We start from the raw sequence: 21,932 nt of genomic DNA on the forward strand, positions 1-21,932 counted from the left end.
TAGATTCATAACCGTTTGTAAGTTAGTTCAAGTTGTCATCTATTGTTGTTAATTATTTTAATGAGATTTAATCATAGTCTTATGAACACTTTTTCTATTACTTCTCCATGTACCGCACACCAGATATTTGAAAATGCTTCGACTAGAAAATGAGATCTATGAGCTCCGTTCTGAACTTTAATTGTATTTTGGTGGAAATTAGTAGAGTGCAGTGTAAGAACATTGTCAAATGTTTGAACTGTCAGTAACAGTAAAAAAAAAAAAACATTGTTGGTTGGTTATTGGTAACCACTGTCTTTATGTCAACTATATTACACTTACACACAAAAAGGTTAAAAGGTGTGAAGAATGTAGATGCTATAATTGTAAAGCCATTCCTAATCTAAAGTGGGTTTACCTGAAAATTTGATTACTAGTCTGCAAAACTCACCTTCATTTCGGAGCCAGCAAGTTCAAAAAATATTCCCATCACTGTATGTGTTAGATCTACCAACGTAAAATTCTTAGCAGGGGTGGTGTTGGCTGCTACCATACAATGGCACCAAAGTCAAAACCATGAAATATTCCAGCAAGGTTATGTGAAGTAACAGTCACAAAACTAAGAGAGAGCCTTCACTGGCGATTGGCCAACCCCATCGGGAAGAAAGACCAATTCTTTGAGGATTCTCCTTCCTTGCTTGCAACTTTCTCATTAGCCCACCACTCAATAACTAAATTCGGCCCAGGAGAATCCCCTCCTTCTGCATTATCAAAGTTGAATTCTTTAGCAGAAGAAAATGTTATACTTTCATCCTTATGATCAACACTTTCCACATCTCCATCGTCTGCGATCTGCTGGGGGACATCACTGTGAGTTTCACTCACGAGGACTTCTCTTGAATTCTCTTCTTTGTCTGCTCCTGGTGTATCAGTTTTGAACGGAAGCGATTTACTCCATGCCACTGCCTTGTTTTCCACACATTTCGATACTTCCTGGGAAGACACTTCAATAGAGACGCTGTGGTTTACACTAATCTCATTGGGGCGATTTTTTCTTGGATGTGGAGACCTTATGACCTCAGAAACCCAGTGACCAGGAAGAAAACCAGCCTGAGTTGTGGATCGTATAGAATCCGGGGTGAGAGAGCCGGAGCCTTGACGTGACTTGTGTTTATCGATGTTTAAAAGCTTGGTAGGGTCAGGTGTTTGAAAGTCAAGGAGGAGGGAGGCAGGAGAAGAAAACTCGGCATCGGGGAAAGGAGATGAGGTGCCAGAAGCTGAGAAAGCTGATCTTGGTGAAATGAGTTGACCAACGGGGCTTCCAGGATGAAGCTGATAGGAGTGGAAGTCGTATTGAGATATTTGGAACCTTTGAAAGGTATCGGAATTTTTGTTGTTGGGATCAAGCAGTTGAGCAAACGGCACTTCAGGTGAAGAAGGTGTGGTCAAGTGGACAGATTCAGGAGGTGGAGTGACGGGAGCGGTTGAAGGTTCAGTGGTGAATGTCGAGAAAACGGGTGGTGAAACTAATTGTGGTTCATGGGCATAAGGTCCAATGGCGAAGATAGAGAAAGGACCACCGGGAGAGTACATGCTGGCAGACACAGAAGTGAAAGATAGAATACCGCCTGGGGATTGAGCGACTGAAGGAGGTTCTGAGTTGAGGAATGATGCCGGAGACGAGGGAGGTGCGGCGAAGGGGAATGGAATACTAGGTGCTTGTGTTGAACCTACTGCTGCAGAAGTAGAATCTGCAGCAGAAGGTGTGGTTACGGGAACAAGAACTGCATGCCCAAAGCGCTTTTGGTTTCTGCGGTGTCCAAAACACCAATATATGCTCAGCCAGCTTCCCCAGGTTTTCTTCTACAAGCAACAAAACTTAATATCAGTTCCATCGCTTGAATGGAACCAGTTTTGAGTGGTAGAAAATGTAGAGACATGCCAGTTCTCTCGAACAATCAGATTACCGTTACATAACGAAAAATAAATAAACGATGAAACAAAAATGGAATATTTCTCCAGTATACCTCATCAAACACAAAATCATACGCAATTCTGCTTTAACTTTTCATAAACTATGTACTTTGAGAAAGTAATCCATGTCACGTTGAATTGTTCAACCCAAGAAACAATTTTTGAAAAGATCGTCATTTTTGGATAGGAGATTGACCATAAATTATAACTGCTAAAGCAATCAGAGCAGAGCAACATTGAACACAAAATTAAGTTTTGAATAACAGAAATCTGAGTAAGTAAAACAGAGTCAAGGGGAAACAGAGAACCGAAAGGTCTGAAGCATAAAACAGAGGAAACCCACATCTGCAGCCGAAAGAAGTGATAGAGGTATGAATTATTTATGTATTTTACCTGGACGTGAGGAAGAGGTTGATTAAGGCGATTGTCCACAGAAGCGATGGCAGTTGCAGCAGCGTTTATGGTGTCCAAAGTGTTGTTCACAGCTCTGGCATCGCCTCCATGACCACCTCTCATCTCTACCTCTTTGTTTACAAATAGGGATGGATAAAAAAGCAGAGTAGCAGTGTTTCTATATTTACATACAGAAAACAAGTTTGAGAAACGGTAGAGACATGAAAAGCTGAGAGAAGTTGGAGGAGATGATGAAGTGAAAATAAAATGAATGTTCGTATATATGAATGGTGAAAATTGGGGGAGAGAAAAGGCGAGAGAGTGCAATGTTGTTGAAGAGGTCAAAACACGGCAATGACTGACTATAACTTGATTTGGTTTGGTTTGATTGGTGCCAATGTCATGTCAAGTGAATAATAACCAAGGAAGACCATGCTATGGGTCTTTCTTTGTTCATTAGTTAATATTAAAATGGTACATTAAAGTGTTAGGAACTTACTCAACTGTCCCTTTGACTCTCTTATTCTCTCTGCATAACCATTGGTATTATTAATTAATGCTAAAACTTTACACCTAGTATTAGTATAGTACATGTAATGGTGTTGTGTTGTGGCCGCCACACAAAACAACAAGAAAGGAGTCATTAGTGGGTTACTGTGCCCAAATAATGAAGTCCGTGTGCACGTGTGTTAACGTTCATCCTTTCTTTCGGGGTCCACCGCAGCCAAATATCTCTCTATAAATATATCTCTAATTTGTGCCTAACTCATGCTTTTCTTGTTTTCTAAACAAAATATAATATTTTTATCAAATCCTTCTTCGTTCCTTCGGATTCTGGATCTCAAACCAGCGTCACGTATTTCCTTTTTCTTCTTTTTCACATTAAATTATCGGAGGTTCAAGCTTTGCCTTCTTCAACTACAAACCATCAAATCAACACTAAAGCACCTTTTCTCGACTTTTAAAGGTGTATGTATCAATTAGTACATTTTCTCTATCTCACATTTTTTTTTCATGTTTTGTTAACCAAAAAAGAAGATTGAGAAAAAGAAAAAGAAATAGGAAAGAGGAAACATATAGGTTGCAAAGGATAAGAAGGAACTAAATAGGAAAAAAAAAAAAAAAAAAAAGCAGGAGGAATGGTTTGCGCTTACCTAACCTTGGTAGAAGATAATTACGAGCAATTAAAGAGTTTAAATCCAAACCCCACCTACTAACCTATATGCCATACAAAATATTCAGGGTTGGGAAAAAAGGCAATTGCTCCCTGCACCCATCAATTTCTTTCTCTACCCACGTCTATTTTTCAAAATGACCATTTTAGCTTTGAAAAAGTGATAGGTTTTCCAAAGCAGGATTTCTGAAATTTCTAGAATAAGTTAATTATTCTGATAAATATGAGAATGAATTTAAGTTTACATAGAAGAAAAAAATCCATCACCAAAGTCATTATCGTTGAACCGATGTTTATCGTATTTATGGTCAATTACTATTTTTAATAAATACAGTCATCATTCTTTAAATTCGCTATTCTCATTAAAGAGGAATAAGAATACTTACTCAAACTAATATAAGTTGGAGGTGCAAAGAAAAGAAAATGACCATCTTTTGACAGTGACATTTCCAGTAATGCTTAACGAATATTTAATTGAAGACTCACATTTGCATCATTTAAAATGAACAAATAAAGGCTCATATTACTACCTATAATGTGTAAAATAAACTTATGTCACTACAGTCAATTAACCCTTAATGTGAATTTGATTAGTTAAAATAATTGAAGATGCCTTGCTATTTGAAAAGATCATCACTGGAAGTAAAAAAAAACACAAGCTGAAAAGGGTTTTTGAAAAAATTGAGCAAGTACTTAGATCAGAAAACACTTTTCCGTCAACATAATTTGCTTCTGCCTTTTAAGTTTCTTTTTAACCTATTATTTTAATTCAAAAACTTCTTTAACCTTTGGAAAAGAGAACGTACTTTATAGACTAACTTAAAACATAAACTTAAACTTTCACCATAATATTAATGTAGAGCGAATTTTGTTTATCTGATTATATATTTTACCGGATCTGATTGTGGTTGATCGCAAATGAAGTGAATTGTTTATATAAGTTGTCATTTTCACAAACACATGATGGTTGGACTCGAATGGACCATAGTAGCCCAAGTTCAGCAAACATGCCTCCAAATATTGGTACCAAAATAATACTTATACACAAAAATCCAAGTTCTACCTTGATATAATTAATTAAATATTAATATGTAATAACCTTCAAAGTCAAATTTGCTTCTTTTCCGTCACTCCCTCTCTCTCCTTTACATTAAACTTCTTCAATTTTCAATTTTAAATCCATAGTTCTGTAACATACATTAAAAATTACAATTTTAAAATTACATTTACATCTTATGTAATATAATGCTGTATTATTTCAGGGTTTTTAATTTAGTTAATATTACAATTTCAATGTGATATCCTCTGTAACTGGTCTTGTTATGAAACAATTAAAAATGGATTAAATAATTATGTTGCCTAGAATATACTTTTTAATATTATAACTGATAAATAAAACTATATGACATGTTATATAATCAGACAAATAAACTTACAAATACATATTTAGCTAAAAAAAATAAAACAGAATAAAGTAAATTTCAAATGTTGGTGTCTTATCATAAGGGGAAAAACTGGCCTATAGTTAGCACCATTTTTGGAAACCATGAAATTGGATTGTATTTATATATAAAGATAGAATCCTTATATATTTGCACAGGTTGGGTCCCATTAATGATGAATTTGCTATCTTCTTACTATGCCAGAAGGGTGAGTTAACAATGACCATGTGCTTTCGTCTTTATTAGATTCACACTGTTTTTCAACCAATTTTATTTTATTTTATTTTTTATATTTTATCTACTACTAGTAGGAACAGTAGTCAATTTTATTTGATATTATTTTCAGAATTTATTATAGATATAATAAAGTAATCAATAATTTAAATTTCACAGGAAAATATTATAAAACGCAGAAAGTAGTTGTATTAGTAGCAAGTGGCTTAATCCAAGCCATTCACTGAAAAGTTAATAAATTGGGATGTGGTGAGATCTCACATGGTTGCATGTGCTCGATTTAATTTGTAAATACTAGTGTAACCAATTCATAATTATATATATATATATATATATATATATATATATATATATATATATATATATATATGAGGTGTGTATGTATATTAATATTTTTTATAACTTTAATAGCAACTTTTTAACAAAAATCTAAACCAAGGCAGCATCTATGAATATTAACAGATTTCTTTCATATTAAAGTATTTTTTTAATTAATTATGTAAAAGATGTTTTTCCACCTATAGAAATGAAATTATATAATATTATTTTCTGTTATTCATGTTTTATATATAATTAATTATTATCTGAACTCTGTGTTCTCCTTTTGAAGTTTTTTGTCCTCTCTTGTTTTATATAGATGGATGGATTGGTTGCCGTACAGTTTGGTTGTTCCATTCAAATCATTTGTTCACATTGCAAAATCAAATTCATCATCCTATCTTTGGTTTCATTCATCTTATTCCTATTTTAATCAATTCTATTTCCATATTATAAATAAAAATGTTATTTTACATGAAATACCATTGCAAACTATTATTCCACTTTTTCTGTATAGTATAAAGTCTACTTTTTAGTTTAAACAAATACCCTATAAACTACTTTTTTTATCAAATTATAATTTTATTTTGTAATTCTTCTAAGTACTCGTTAAATTTAAAATACTTGTATAATACATTTTATTTATATATTTGTATATGCACATTTTTTTTCTTTTATTCTTTGCACAATCAAATGAAAAAAAGAGTATTTTTTTTCTCTTTCCATTTATCTCTCTCTTTTTTTGAAAAAAAAAATATAAACAAAAATTGTTGCGACAAATTAAAAACAAATGAAAATGATATTAATTTGCAAGAGATTCAATTAAAATTATTAATCTGTTGTGTCAAATATTTCTTTGATCACAAATTCATAAAAATTGCAATCAAATTAAAAAATAGAAAAAACATATTATGTGAAATATATATATATATATATATATATATATATATTTACATTTTCACCAAAATATATATATTTTCTAAAATACCATGAATAAATCAAATTCAATTATTTTTAAAATCATAATTTTATATTCACGATATAATATGTATATATTTTCTAAAATATCACGTTTTTTCGAACAATAATATTTTAAATTTTAGAAGACAAAATGGCAGTACTAGTAACAACAGGTACTTCGATTTATTTAAGGAAATAATTTGATAATTTGGTAAGTTACCACGGAATCATGTGTAATTATTGAAAATTATGAGAAATGTTTATAAGTTGTGGTATTAGCAGAGAGGGGTAATGATTGATACAAAAAAATGGTAACAGTGAGTTACAATTTGCTATAATTATAATTAATCTGCTGGTATTATTTAAAAAAAAAAAGACAATAAAGACAAAGTGTTTTAGAGTAAGGTATCCCTTATTTGTTTGTGGATTGGAATGGGTATTTATTTGTAGGTTTAGAAAGAAAGAAAGAAAAAGAGTAGAATAGAGTAGAGTGAAGAGCAGAGAGAAGAAGAAAGAAGTGATAAAAGGGTGACAGAGCAGAGAAAGGATTCCTCAGAAGTTAGAACCTCAAAACGTCAGTCACATATCCAACAAAGTACAAAACTCCACGTTTTGCTTTCGACTATCATAATCAAACTTGCCTTTTAAGCTCCTCACAGGTAACTCTATCTCTTTTTCAATTTTTTAACAACCCCAATGCAAATGCTCCAAAATCACAGTGCTCAATATCTGCAAATTTAACACTCCTATAAATGCCTGTGGAGCCTACTTCCATTCACACCATACCCTACTCAGATCCCATCTTTGGTCCCATTGCCTTCTTCTTCTTCTTCCATTTTCTCTCACTCTTCCACACTCTCATATACAATAAAATACTACTTCTCCACCCAAAGCAAATGTCTTGTAAAGGTTGAAGAAAGTCATACAAATAATGATAATGGACAGAGTGTGAAAGGGCCAAGTTGAGAGAGTCAGAGACAGGTTTTAGTTATATATATGTATATACTTACAAAACAGCGTGTTTATCAAAAAACAGCTAGAGTTTCTGAACCCCCAGAAGACTTGTTCTCTTCCCTTCTCAGAAAAAAAGGTACAGTTTTTGCCTTCATTTTCAACGACTATGTCCTTTTCCCTCTTTTCTGTGAGGTGTCTCCCAAATACTCTCAGCTCATCCAAACGTCTCAGTCTCACCGCTTAATTTCCAAGCCTTTTGGCCTTTCACTCAATAGTTGTGTGCCAGTGGACGCGTTAATGATAGCTATGTTGAATAGTATGTACTGTATCTATTTATGCAATGTTGGGGTCATCATGTGTTTCCTGGTGGTTTTCTTCAGTTAGTTATTTCACTGTTGCTGTACTTGCAAACTCGGCTCCTTCTAAGTTTTAATCGTTGTGACCTTCCTCGTATATTCAGTGAAACGAGATTGATTTGGTTGGAGGCGAAATACAGAATCTACCGGAGAGTGTTTCTGTTTGGTATCCTTGTAAGTACTCAGATCTGAATCCCAATGCAGTTTTATGATTCTCTCAATTCTCTCTCCGAGATGGGGTTATGATTGTATTTTTTTCTGATATGGTGCCTTCTTCTCTGCTTTTGAATTTGGTTATTGAATTAACGAGACACCAATCCTCTGCATCAAATGATTGTATTCCCCAAGCAGATACCGTTTTTTGGGATGCATTCACTGTTCGGAATCAATCTCTTTCTGTAAAGTTTTACCTCCCTTCCCCACCAAAATTACCTTCTTTTTAAGTTGATTCTCGTGGTGCCTAGTAATGATTTTTGCTGTTTTTTTGTAATTCTTTGGGTAAAGTGTTACCTATCATGTAAAAATAGAGATGTATATAACTCAGATGGTGATGCTCTATTACCATATTTTTATGTTGTTTTTTTATTTCAGCACTTGCATGAACCTAACAATATAGAACATTCAGTTTGGCTACATTTGTGCAATTGTGACTGACTTGGACATCGTCATGCGAACTTCAGATAAAAATTGTGTGGTTGCGTGCATGGGATTTGGTATCTTGCATAACTGGGAATCCTACAAGTACAGGCATGGACATTCAGGAAGAAAGCCCCGTATTTGGTTCCTTGACAGCCATGACTACAAGGAATATGTCATCATCATCTTCCGTTTTCTTTTCAGCAAATCAGTCACCTTTTTTCTCTCCCAGATCACCATCATCATGTCAATTATCACACTCGGCCAGGCTTGATACTCAAAGTAACACAGTTCATTTAGGTCTGGCTCCCTCAACCACCACTTTAGAGATTCCAGAACCAAATTCAACAGTAAATGTTAGATGCAATTTCTCAGATGTATCTGCATCTCCAGCTGGATGCAATTCAGGCGGTTTCGTGAAACTTGACCGTAAATCTTCCCCAGTTGGCGTCTCAAGTAGCAGCATATCTAGTTACTCGAATTGCCATGAAGATGGTTATTCTGGACAGAAAGAAAGGCGAATTAAGAAAGACAGAAAGCATAGAACATCCTCAACTCCAGGTTCCACGTCATTTTCTTCTTATAGGCTGAGGAGTTGTGATGTTTTCATAGGGCTGCATGGAAGCAAACCCCCTTTATTACGATTTGCTAAATGGCTGTGTGCTGAGTTGGAAATTCAAGGCATCAGTTGCTTTGTTTCGGACAGGGCTCGAAGTAGGAGCTCCCGCAAACTTGGCATTGCCGAGAGAGCTATGGATGCTGCTTCTTTTGGGATAGTAATTATAACAAAGAAGTCTTTCAAGAACCAATACACTATTGAGGAACTGAATTTTTTCTGTAGGAAGAAGAATCTGATCCCTATATTCTTTGATTTGAATCCAGCTGATTGTCTTGTCAGGGATATAATTGAAAAGAGGGGTGAGCTGTGGGAAAAACACGGAGGGGAACTTTGGCTTTCGTATGAAGGGTTGGAACAAGAGTGGAAAGATGCCGTGCATGGCCTATCTCGGGTTGATGAGTGCAAATTGGAAGCTCAGGATGGCAACTGGAGAGATTGCATATTGAGGGCTGTCACATTGATAGCAACGAGGTTAGGAAGGAGAAGTGTTGCAGAACGTGTGGCAAAGTGGAGAGAAAAAGTCGAAAAAGAGGAGTTTCCTTTCATTAGAAACGAGAATTTTATAGGCAGAAAGAAAGAGCTTTCTCAGTTAGAATTTATACTTTTTGGTGATGTCACAGGAGATGCAGAACAAGACTATATTGAACTTAAGGCCAGACCCAGAAGAAAGAGTGTGAGAATTGGTTGGGGCAAGAGCAACATGATAGATGAAAGATGGAACGACAGAAGGAAGGAAAAAGAACCAGTTGTCTGGAAGGAGTCAGAAAAAGAAATTGAAATGCAAGGTATTGAATTTTCTAACAGGCACAACCATCCGAGGCTCAAGCGGGGAAAGTATTCTAAGAGGAAAAACGGAATGAAGATTTTGTATGGGAAAGGGGTTGCTTGTGTTTCTGGGGATTCAGGAATTGGAAAAACGGAACTTATTCTTGAATTTGCTTACAGATTTCATCAGAGATACAAGATGGTTTTATGGATAGGAGGGGAGAGCAGATACATCAGGCAAAATTATCTAAATATCAGATCATTTTTAGAAGTTGATGTGGGAGTTGAGAATAGTTTGGACAAAACAAAAATAAGAAGCTTTGAAGAGCAGGAAGTGGCTGCAATTTCTAGAGTTCGCAAAGAACTGATGAGAAACATTCCATATCTTGTGATCATTGATAACTTGGAAAGTGAAAAAGATTGGTGGGATCACAAACTTGTGATGGATCTTCTCCCTCGTTTTGGGGTAGAGACCCATGTAATTGTATCAACACGCCTTCCTCGGATCATGAACCTGGAACCATTGAAACTTTCATACTTATCTGGAGTTGAGGCAATGTCTTTAATGGTAGGTAGTAGTAAGGAGTATTCGGTGGCGGAGGTTGATGCCCTGAGAAGTATTGAGGAGAAAGTTGGAAGGTTAACTCTTGGCCTTGCCATTATCAGTGCAATTTTGTCGGAACTACCCATAACACCAAGCAGGCTCCTAGATACCATAAACAGAATGCCTTTGAAGGAGATGCCATGGAGTGGTAAAGAAGCTCTCTCGTTCACGAAAAACGCTTTCCTTCTTCAACTCTTTGACGTTTGTTTCTCCATATTTGATCATGCGGATGGTCCAAGAAGCTTGGCCACCAGAATGGTGCTGGTAAGTGGATGGTTTGCACCTGGTGCTATTCCGATTTCCCTACTTGCACTTGCTGCTGAAAAGGTACCAGAAAGATGTCAAGGAAAGTGTTTCTGGAGAAAAATGCTTCAACTATTATCATGTGGATTCCCATCCTCCTACGCTAAAAAACCAGAATTAGAAGCATCCTCTTTATTGCTGAGGTTTAATATTGCAAGAAATAGTACCAAGCAAGGCTATATCCATATCAATGAAGTGTTCAAACTGTACGCTCGAAAAAGAGAAAATACTGGAGCTGCACAAGCAATGATTCAAGCTATCATGAGTCACGGGTCAATATCACAAAACCTGGATCATTTATGGGCTGCATGTTTTCTGCTGTTTGGATTTGGTCACGATCCTGTGGTGGTTGAGCTGAAGGTGTCCGAGCTTTTGTATCTTGTGAAAAGAGTGGTTCTGCCTCTTGCAATTCACACATTCATTACATATTCTCGATGCAGTGCTGCTCTTGAGCTTCTGCGTCTGTGCACCAATGCATTGGAAGCTGCAGACCAAGCATTTGTTACTCCGGTTGACAAGTGGTTCGACAAATCACTTTGCTGGAGATCCATCCAGACTAATGCTCAGTTGAATCCATGCCTTTGGCAAGAGTTAGCATTGACTAGAGCCACTGTTCTCGAGACCAGGGCCAAGCTAATGCTGAGAGGTGCTCAGTTTGACGTTGCGGATGATCTAATCCGGAAGGCTGTTTTCATTAGGACTTCAATTTGTGGTGAAGATCACCCAGATACAGTATCAGCTCGTGAAACGTTGAGCAAACTTACCAGGCTTAACGCAAATGTCCAAATTCACACTTAGACTTAGATTTTGTATCTTTGTAAGGAAACTCTAGAATCATACACAAGATTTCTAATAAAAATTCTGCATACTATTTCGTTGTTCTCTCTACGTTATTTTTAAAAGAGCTCAAACTAAATTCCTTCCATTTTAAAAACTGTTCCTTTTTGTTTATCTTGACATACATGTTTGAAATACGAATTACGGTATAAGTTGTCTAACATCATGGTTATGAGTAATCATTAAATTTATGAATAACTGGAACTACTGTTGTACTTGCTTCTGCTATAAGGTGAGTTGATTCAATTTGAGGGTGATCCTTGGTGCAACAAAAGAGTTCCCCCTCCTTCTTCGTTTATTTTTTGAGGCAAACCGTGCATTGGTGTTAGTAACTAATGAAACATCGGGAACATTAAAACAGAATGTGAAACGTATATGTTTGCCATCACGATACTTTGTACTCACAAATATCAACGAAAGTTGTTTTCAAGGTTTCAGACTATTTTTGTTAGCACCGTCTGTATCCAATGTATCTGTCATTGTTTAAAGTCCCCATAGAAGTCTGGATAAATTCTATATAAATAGATATAAGAAAAAGAATACGAAGATAAAATGCATTTAGTTAGATGAGATTGTTAACCATCGTTAATGTGAAGATGTAAAAAGAATAGAAAGGAAAAATAGAAACAAGTTTTGCCCTCACGCAGGATCGAACTACGGACCTTCAGTTTACAAGACTGACGCTCTACCACTGAGCTATAAGGGCTCCCTGATATCATTACTAAACAAAAGCTTTTAATTATAAGTTATGTTGTCAAATATTTGATAAAAATTTCAATTATAAGTTGTTATCAGAAATTCTGCTATTCACAAATTGACTTCAAATGGCAAATAAAAGAACAGTGAAAAGAAATGAATTTTGCTACTGCTACTATTCGGCTGTGATCATTGTGCATTTGCTTTCTTAACGTAAGGTATAGTGAAATAAAAACGAACAAAATAACTATCGACTTTGTAATGTTAGGGACTCTACATTATAGGGAAAGTGCATTTGAATTTAACTAAGTAATTGTCAGTCTTTAAATTTTCTGCTGAGAGTTGACAACACAACACGTTCTGCATTATAAGAAACATAAGCACTTTTGTTTCAAAAAATGTCAAGACAAACGATCATGACTAAGATGACAAACTTGATTACACACAGGACAAACTCTCTTTACTGACCATATAGGAATGCATCAACCATAAAAATGATTGTGACCATTCTAGAATTTTGGCTTCTTCGCATCATAACCTGAGGATAAAAATGATGAAAATACGTCAACTAATAACGTTAATTCCCAAGAAAATAAGATAACTGGCACGGCGTGATAGAACTTAGTTAATGCATAAAGCCAAAGAAGTAGAATAAGGAAGCTGTGGCAACATCACCATCATAACAAATTGTGCCTGTATCCTCCTCTTCCTCTGAATTGGAAGATTCTCCCAACTTTGTAAACACAACTTCCGAATTCTTCTGCCCGTCTAACCGAGCTGAGGTCCAAGGATTCTTATTAACTATTTCTGAGACTTCAGGTGGAGTTTGAGGCCTAAAGGACTTTTGAAACGGACTGCGAGAGAAGGAAGGGTCATTGTAGAAGTAACGACGCTTGAATACTCTTGGCTTCTGCAGAGGGAACATGCATCAAACGAATCAATGCTATTGACAACATAATTATCAGAATAATCAAACATATTTAATTGTTACAATCGCAACAACAGTTCAGTTTATATGTCACCAAAGCTCCTTAAATCTGACTCAAAGCTGAAGTCGATCAAGAATCCCTACCCATATTTACCGCACAAAATTTAAAAACAATCCTGGCATTGGAGAAAGGAAGAACTGATAAAACAAAAAGATAGGAAAGAAAGAAAAAACAAACAAAGAAGATGTTAAAAAAACGTAGAATAGTATGGTAAAAACAAACAAACACCAGTGTAATTTGATGGAAATTATTGGTATTAATTTGAAGCAAAAAATGAAATCGGAATAGTATGGTAGAGGGTCTGTTTCATAATTTCTAGAAAGCTTAATTTCACTCAATTCGTATTGGCCGCGCCAGAAGACATTTTACCCTTTCCTGCTCCAGCAAATGGTCGTAAACGCGACTACTTTGAAGATGAATATATTTCCAAGATCCGTGAATTTAATAGATAGAAAACTGAGTTAATTTGGGGAAAAGGTACAGTTGAACATCTTCTAACACTAAACACCTTCTTTATATATATATCGGTCATATAATCTAGATCACGGTATAGACACGTATATGCATAAGAATGTTTCAAGGGCGAGAGAGGAATAGAATTATTAATCTTGATCTTGTTCAGGCTTGTTTTATTATAAATCTGTATTCATATGATAAAATTATCAAAACTAGCTCATCTTAAACTTGATAGTCTCGCTAGTTTTTACTGGTTGAGGAAGAATGATTATTTTTCAAATAAGTAAAAGAAAAAAGTAATGCATGCGCAAGAACAAACTCACGGGGGTGTGTCTAGGAGGCGGCGGTGGCCGTGGTGGCAACGGTGGGCGTGATGACCGTGGTCGTGGTGGCAACGGTGGGCGTGATGACCGTGGTCGTGGCGGCGGTGGCTGCGGCGGTGGAGCGCTGGATTCATCTGGGTCTTCGGGATAACCGCTCATTTTCTTTGATCCTCGGTGTTAAAAAATAAAAGTTAGAACAGTTGCTTGCTGCGTCATTTAGCCAAATTCATTCAGTTTACAAGAACAACCTTTCAGTAATAACATCATCCAAGAAGATTACCCACAAACAGAATTAAAAGAACGGTGAAGTGATGAATAAAGACAAAGAAGTTTGATGAATACCAATTAACGAACTAAAAATAGATAACTGTGAAAAGAAGCAAATGGCGCGCAACGAAATCAAAGGTAGTGAGAAAGAACCAGCTGAGACAGAGACGAGTGAAGTGAAACTGTCTTTAAAGATGAACACACAAATAAAGAATCAAACTGCTTCAGTTAAGCTTTTCGCGCGCAATAGTTTTTCACGCATGATATCAATGAACGTTATGTGGCCCAGCCCACATGAGTATTGGGCTACCAAATGAGTATTTCTAGGTTTTTATTTATCTTGGGCCTTCTATTTCTTAAAAAAAAAAATATGTAACTTTAAGCCCTACAAGTGTTATGCTTAACCTGTAACGAAGTTGTGTTGAAGTGAGTAGTTATATATGGAATTTGATTTACACAGTATGGAAGAAATTTTGGTAGTGGAGTTAATTGAAAGCAAAGAAAAAACGCACTGAGACATCACGAAGTGTGTCGCTATCAGATATTTGGTGAGAGTTGAGAAAAAGGCCATAAGAAGTGATGGGAATTATAATTAGTTGTGGATACTATGAACGTTATTAGTGAGGAAGCTGCATGCGAAGACCTTGGAAATTGAGTCTTGGAATATTCTCATTGCTTTTACCTTTAACGTAGGCAAATTGAATTTGATTATGTACAATGAATTCCACACTAAACAAAAACACCCACAAAACCTTTGCCAAAAACAGCTTACCTTGCATTTGTGGAAGTGCTCCCTTTCTTTTTCTACCATTCTCATCATTCATTCCAAAATGTCAAACCTTCAAACACACATGTTACAATCTAATCATTACAAAGTATTCTACCAACAAAAGTACGATATTTAAGTTAAATATCCTCTGGATTGTGAACAAGAGAAAGAAAAGAAAAGTGGAAGGCTAATTAACTTCTAACCTAAGGAAAATACGTAAGTATGCTAAAAAATTCAAATACATTTCTGTGCAAGTTATTAAGAAGTGTTTGATGAGAATCTTCGTGGATTCTTCAGCCATTGGCAGAGACAAAAGTTGTATCGTGAATAGTACAGAACCTCTTTTTTTTTTTAATGCTCTTGGGTGCTCCATCGTGTGCAGAACACAGAAGACATTTCCTTTCTCATTGATTATCGATAATCAAATCGGCAGAAAAATATTCTTAAGGAGTAATTGCGAATCGAAAGGCTTTTTGTTTGACAGAAGGACACATCCAATGAATAACTTTCCGAAGCACTCATTTTCTCTTTTCGTCTGAAAAATTCTATCTGTTGGGTCTCTCTGGAAAGAGGCAAGGTTCAAAATAATAAACTTTTTCTCTTATATAATCCATGCTTCTGCATTCATAGGTGTTAGAAGTAGTTTTCATCATTCATTTTTGTTACGCTGTGATGGTCAAAAGTGGGGTGTTTCGAATCGTTTTAGGTTCTCATCATCAATTTTATCACCATTCTCCCTCTAAATAGCAAGTGAGGGCGATTCCCATTTTTTTTTTATCAATAATAGTGATTTGTCATAAACTTTTTTTAATTTTAACGATTCCATGAAAAAAAATATTAACATTTAGTTGTCACTAATTATATTCAGGAGTTTTAAACCTGTCGCTGTTAGATTCCTGAGTTTTAACTTCACAGTCACTTGACATAATTACGCATGTATCCCAAAATAAAAAGAAGAGTAAATAAAGAAATAAGGGGAGCTAAAAAATTATAATTTTATTTTATTAAAGTAGTTTATGTATGTATTTTTCATTTTTACTTTCATTATTTTAAAAGTATTTTTATTATTTCTTATAATATTTTACTGTGGGAACTAGCTAATTTACCTCAAATAAAAATAGGACTAAACAAATCCATCTTCTTGGTGCCATTAGGAACATTGTTCCACTCATATCGAAGTGACACAGTCAATCCATTTTATTATTCAATTGAATAATTACCCATCAATGTTATTTCTATTTAAAGCATCTTTTATCTAATTAAGAAAACAAAAATTCAAATTAACTCAAAATTATAAGCAGTAAACAGCTAAACAAAAATATATATTATATAAAGTTTCATGTCAATATACATACCAAGAAAATCATTGAAATTAAATAATGATCAATTTATATATAAATTTAAGAATCATAAATTATTGATAAATGAAATAATTTAAAAAAATTATAAGTGATCTTCTATTAATAACTAAAATAATTTATATTCAAGGTAATTAATATTAGTTATTGAAAGTTTTAACTATTAAAAAAATTAGTTTCTAGTTAAAAAATTGACCTCTAAATTAATTTTTAAACATGATTTTGGTCAATAAAATGGGTCAAGAAATTTTTTTTTTTGGCGACATTCTTACAGAATTTTATATTTATTGTCTAAGTTTTAGTAAATGTTTTCCAATTAAATTAATCAACAGTTATTTGTGTAAAAAAAAATAATTCAATGAATTAATTACACAGAACTCATTTTCTTCAACCGATTACTTCGAGCTAAAAACTTTTCTATTATTTAATTATTAAAATGTAGAAAAAGATGCCAAAATTGAAGAGGACTATGAAAATGGATATTATCTGAGAAAGATCAGAAGCATCTCTTTGTACTGACTGACACCTCATTATTTAACAAGAGAATCTGTAAAAGCAGTCATGTCCTGGTATCTGCTTGTCTGATCATATATCTTCAAGGTTCTATTTATTTTTATTTCCGTATGCAATACTTTTATATTTCATAAATTGAATAGTCGAATATTTTTAACAAAAAATTAGTTAAATACAAATATTGGTAATATGATATTTAGAATGGTTGTAATATTAAAATACTGCATGACTGTGTTGTATTTAAAATTAGAAGACTTCACTTTGTAGAAGATATATTAGATTATTAGCAATGAAGTTCCATTACAGACCGACAGGGTTGAAAAATAAAATTGATGTTAAGAAACTGGAGGCCCATGTTTTTTTGTTGAGATTTATTGTTGTTGTGTTAAATATAATGATGATGGGCAATGATTTGACAGCATAAAAATGTTTAGACATAAACTACTGAATAACCGTCCTTTATCCTTGGAATTTATTTGACCAGTATCTGATTGGAAAAGAGAAATCCCACTTCACAAAACACACTATATTTGCCACTTCAATACAAAACGAATCATTACTTGAAGTGGATGTTTCTTTTTTCTTTTGGCGCCCCCTAACACTCACCTATTATTAAACCTTCTCCTGCTAGACCATATCATACATATACTTTCCTACCTCCACAACAAATCAAATTACTAAACACAATATTATAATACTAATCTTATGTTACGTCCAAAAATTTCAAACTCATTCAGTTAAGATCTAAAATCTTAATTTATCGACATGACTTCTCTCTGTATATAACAATTCTAACAAATTTGAAGTCATTATTAATATAATTATGTATTTTAATTTTCGGTTAAATATGTTTTTATTTCTTATATTTTTTTATCTTTTAAGTGAAAATTGAAATTAGTCTTTTTTAAAAATTTTGAACTAATTTAGTCCCTCAACCCTGTAAACACATGGATTTAGTCCTTTTAATCAAATTTTATGAAGTTTATTTAACTCAAACACAATTCATTATAGTATTTTAATTTATTTACACCAATTGGCACATGTTCATATTAACTAAGAAATGCGTTTGAAACGTCAAATAAACTTAAAAAATAATTGTCTAAAGGACTAAATCTACGCATTTATAAAAATAAAGAAAAAATAAAAGACTAAATTTATTCAAGATTTCCAAAAGAGACTAAATCTAATTTTCACGATAAATTAAAAAAACCAAAAACATATTTAACCCTTTAAAGGTGTTTAACAATGTGTAGTATTGTTTGCAATAATTCTCTTATAAAAGCTCGTCGTAAGATATTTTTCTTACATGTTTTTAGTTATTAAATTTAAACGCGATACTAAAAATATTTATTTTTTATACAATTTGATTTTAATTTTTTTTAAATAAATAAATATAATACTTTTAATTCGTGTAAAAAAAACGTATTAAACGGTTTCTCATATCATATTTTAAACTAATTACTGACATTTTTTACCTTAAAATTTAATATAAAACACTATTTAATATATAAAATGAAATTAATATTGTTAGGTTAAAATAATTTATTCATATTTAAAATCTAAGACAAAAACAAAGTTTAATTTTAAATCTAAATTTAAAAACTAAAAACATATTTAATTCACACTTAACTTCAGATTATAAGAAAAACAGTAACTCTAAATCAGAGACTAAACATATTTAATCCACGCTTAAGTTCAGATTATAAGAGAAAAATCAGAGTTCGTGAGTCTGTGCATATTTTGTACTCAAACATCGCTTATCGTTGAATATGATACATGGTTATATACAATGAACAAATGGAAACCAAGAACAGAAAGGAGAAATCAAAATGAAATAGAATTAACCCAAAAAAAACCTCTAACTACCCAACTTACATTTGACTTCCATGCCATATCTTATGCTCTAAATATACAGACTTTATTCATAAACATGAATTGAAAAAGCCTTTTGTAATCTTTCCTTTGCTTACAAAAGGCTGTTTTGTTTCCTTCTCATTGGTATCATAAAAAGGGTCTTCCAAAAAAGATGCTTCTGTGAAGACTCTCTGCAAATTCTTCTGCTTCCCTCTAACCCATCACCTCCTCGTTTAATCCTTCAATGAACTCAACCTGCATAAAAATATACGCAGACACGAACTTTAACTTATTACAAACATGACAATGTGTTATTGATCGAGATAACGTTAATTAATAAATAATATTTACCCAGAATTCGTCTTCATATTCTTCTGTTGTTGAAGTTGAAGAAAGTGCTTTCGGAATCTCGCTGATCTCGTCGTTGCGAGCGAATCTGCCACGTATGCGGGTTCGATTGTCGGCTAGCGTCTTTCGGCATGCATACTGGTTTTGGTTGGTACCACAATCAAAAACAACACATTCACACCCTTTTCTTTTTTCAATTCTATTCTTTATCATTTTCTTCTCTTAATCATGCATTCGTATATATTTCCCTCTAAATTCTTCGTATCTTTCATAAACTAATACACCATTCTCATTCTTGTCTTTCAATTATTGCCACTAATCCAATAGTCAAATACACGTCAAAATCAAAATTAAACAAACAAACACTACTGTCTTCTTTACCTTGATAATCTTGTTGAACTTCCTCCGGCTTCTCTTCGCTCTATATCTAGAGATTTTTTCTTTTCTTTCTTCGGCACTGTAACGCCCCACTTTGAAGTACGCTTCCTCCAACAAGGGACTCTCCACTTGAGAAGACATATCTGTTGCTTTCGTGTTCTGAATAGAAACTAAAACGAAGTTCAATAAAAATAAAATAAACAATTTCTATTTGCTGTCTTGGTAATTAACCTTCGAAAGATAATCATGGCGATTAGTACTACATTAAAAACAAAGTTAATAAAGTTAAGAACTGGGTTTGTTATACTGAACCTGTAAATCTCCAGTACTGCACACCCTCCTCATTTGTCCAGTGAAGAAACTGTTTTCGGGGGAAATCAGAGGATGCAAATGAAAATTTGGGGAGTCCATGAGAGTGTCAGGGTGAGGTTCAAAGGGGAAACCTGGCTTTCCACCGAAAGAGTTACAGCTGAAGCTCCTTTGTATAACCTTTGATGCAGTGTCAGAAGCGTGAAAAGTTTGAGAAAGAAAGTGGTGATTGCTGGAGTAATCCACACCCATTTGGCACTCCTCGCTTGTCACTTCGGAGCCATGCAAAGCAGAGAAATTTCTAAACTCAGACTTTATATATGAGCCATTTGACAGAGGGTGCGCCGGGTTAGCATGAGAGAGGCTCTGGTTTTGCTGAGGAGAAAAAGAGAAGAAAGAAGGGTGAAGAGAGTTGGTGAAATTCCCCTGAGCCACATCATGAACTGGAGAGGCAGTGAGGAAAGGGAAGGAATAAGGGTTGTCAGAGAAAAACATAAGATTTCCATCTGCATCGTAGGAGACCATGTTGTCTGTGTCTGAATGTCTGGGGAAAGGAATGTCAAAAGTATAGAGATCGGAAGACATTGAAATTAACACTATTCTACTGTGAGTCCTCTACAACTGAAGGAAAGTTCTAGTTTCCTTTGAGTCAATGAGAAAACGAAAGTGACAAAGTTTTTGTGTTTGCTTATGTGAAGCCGCAAAGCTAATGGAGGGCCTGCAGCAACAACACAATTCCAAATTCATTACCAATTCTTCTTTCTCTCTCTCTCTCTCTCTCTCTCTCTCTCTCTCTCTCTCTCTCTCTCTCTCTCTCTCTCTCTCTCTCTCTAATGGCATGACACAGAAAGAGACATTGAGTGCGTGCGTGTGAATCCATGCTTCTCCTTGTTACTTCCCTATAAAAGTATGTCATTTTCTCTCAATGTTTCTTTCCCTTATAATTTTTTCAGCTAAAGAAATATTACTGTTTAAAAGTAATTGTTTTTGTTAGATTATTTTAGAAATATGTTCATTACAGATAAATAATTAATTCTTTCAAGTAAAGGAAATAAACTACAAATTATATTTATTTTCTTATGTGGTAATTTAATTTTATAAGAAAATAAAATTGTTTTGTGTTAAAATATGTCTTTATACAAAATTTTGATTCCTTCAAAATGCATAATTTAAATATTTCTCTTTAAAAATTATGATTCGAAATTTTTATATTTGTGTCTCTTTATGTTATATTCATTTATTGATGTGTTTTCAGTTCAGTTAAAACTCAATAGTTAATCTGCTGAAATAATTATGAAAAGAATAATATTATAGTCGAAGTCAAGTAATTTCTTTTTTAACTCTTAATTGATATATATCTTAATAAAATCTATTTGATGATTAGTTTTCTCCAACATTGATAAAAGAAGCGATCATCTATTTAAATTTGTTTTATTTGTTTAAATTTTTTGAATCTTATCCAAACGCACGCTTATTCTAGTTGTAGATAATAATTTGAAGTAAAATGTTTATGGATATATTCATTTGAGAATTCGTTTAAAGTATGTCAACTTTATAAAGGAAAATGATATTTTAACTTTTTTTACTTAATTTTAACTCAGTATTTTAATTATTATTAGATTATTTATTTTGATTCTTTTTAGTGATATGATGTAATGTAATGATTTAATGATAATTGAAATAGTAGGTTAAAAGTGGATAAAAAAAATGGATTAAAGTATTATTTTTTTTTTGATAAAATAGATTCATGATAATGTACTTTTTTAAGTAGTTAGTAAATTTTGTTGTTTTTTTTTTAAATTCAGGTAAATTTCACAACAATCCAACTTTAAAAGATTCTTTTATATTTGAACTTTAAAAAATTATTTCCAAAGGAAGGAGGAAGTCATTGACTTTCAGGAAAAAGGACGTGTGTTGATGAGTTGTGTGAGAACAAGCCAAGTCTTAAACTCTGAAGTGTGAAAAGAATAATATGAAAAACCAATGGTTACTAAAAAATAAATATATTAAAATGTTTTTTTATATAATTGGATGGCTCTATTTTCTTAAAATCAAACCTAAAACTTAAATAAAAATTATTTAACTTATAATTAATAGAAGGTCCAAACCAATATGGTTTTTCCT

The 21,932-nt window shown here is 33.5% G+C and overlaps 4 protein-coding genes and 1 non-coding gene across 11 annotated transcripts; 1 reads left to right on the forward strand and 4 right to left on the reverse strand.

Moving 5' to 3' along the window:
- Positions 1-168: 168 nt before the first annotated feature.
- On the reverse strand, positions 169-2,682 carry LOC114173676. 2 transcript variants are annotated; one of them, XM_028058195.1, is made up of 2 exons: positions 2,347-2,682; positions 169-1,839 (listed from the first exon to the last, which is right to left on the reverse strand). In XM_028058195.1, exons 1-2 carry the CDS (start codon positions 2,467-2,469, stop codon positions 613-615), a joined length of 1,350 nt encoding a protein of 449 aa, XP_027913996.1. In that variant the 5' UTR covers positions 2,470-2,682; the 3' UTR covers positions 169-612. The 2 variants fall into 2 exon arrangements, with proteins under 2 accessions (XP_027913996.1, XP_027913994.1); XM_028058193.1 differs by having other exon boundaries at positions 169-1,842; positions 2,347-2,679.
- Positions 2,683-6,965: 4,283 nt separating this feature from the next.
- LOC114174300 lies at positions 6,966-11,587 on the forward strand. 6 transcript variants are annotated; one of them, XM_028059124.1, is made up of 3 exons: positions 6,966-7,133; positions 7,889-7,958; positions 8,465-11,587. In XM_028059124.1, the coding sequence occupies exon 3, from the start codon at positions 8,534-8,536 to the stop codon at positions 11,507-11,509; it is 2,976 nt and encodes a 991-aa protein (XP_027914925.1). In that variant the 5' UTR covers positions 6,966-7,133; positions 7,889-7,958; positions 8,465-8,533; the 3' UTR covers positions 11,510-11,587. The 6 variants fall into 6 exon arrangements, with proteins under 6 accessions (XP_027914925.1, XP_027914921.1, XP_027914926.1 ...); XM_028059125.1 differs by lacking the exon at positions 6,966-7,133 and adding an exon at positions 7,171-7,564 and having other exon boundaries at positions 8,376-11,587; XM_028059123.1 differs by lacking the exon at positions 6,966-7,133 and adding an exon at positions 7,172-7,744.
- A 595-nt stretch (positions 11,588-12,182) lies between these two features.
- Positions 12,183-12,254, reverse strand: TRNAT-UGU. The gene has a single exon. It is a non-coding gene; the product is annotated as a tRNA-Thr (tRNA).
- Positions 12,255-12,565: 311 nt separating this feature from the next.
- Positions 12,566-14,667, reverse strand: LOC114166192 (sulfated surface glycoprotein 185-like). The gene is made up of 4 exons (XM_028050877.1): positions 14,355-14,667; positions 14,013-14,174; positions 12,920-13,154; positions 12,566-12,782 (listed from the first exon to the last, which is right to left on the reverse strand). The coding sequence occupies exons 2-4, from the start codon at positions 14,169-14,171 to the stop codon at positions 12,754-12,756; spliced, it is 423 nt and encodes a 140-aa protein (XP_027906678.1). The 5' UTR covers positions 14,172-14,174; positions 14,355-14,667; the 3' UTR covers positions 12,566-12,753.
- Positions 14,668-18,737: 4,070 nt separating this feature from the next.
- On the reverse strand, positions 18,738-20,669 carry LOC114173193 (zinc finger protein CONSTANS-LIKE 10-like). The gene is made up of 4 exons (XM_028057450.1): positions 19,812-20,669; positions 19,503-19,658; positions 19,125-19,259; positions 18,738-19,028 (listed from the first exon to the last, which is right to left on the reverse strand). Exons 1-4 carry the CDS (start codon positions 20,391-20,393, stop codon positions 18,987-18,989), a joined length of 915 nt encoding a protein of 304 aa, XP_027913251.1. The 5' UTR covers positions 20,394-20,669; the 3' UTR covers positions 18,738-18,986.
- Between the last annotated feature and the right edge of the window lie 1,263 nt (positions 20,670-21,932).

The sequence above is a fragment of the Vigna unguiculata genome, chromosome 2, assembly GCF_004118075.2.
Source record: "Vigna unguiculata cultivar IT97K-499-35 chromosome 2, ASM411807v1, whole genome shotgun sequence".
NCBI lineage: Eukaryota > Viridiplantae > Streptophyta > Magnoliopsida > Fabales > Fabaceae > Vigna > Vigna unguiculata.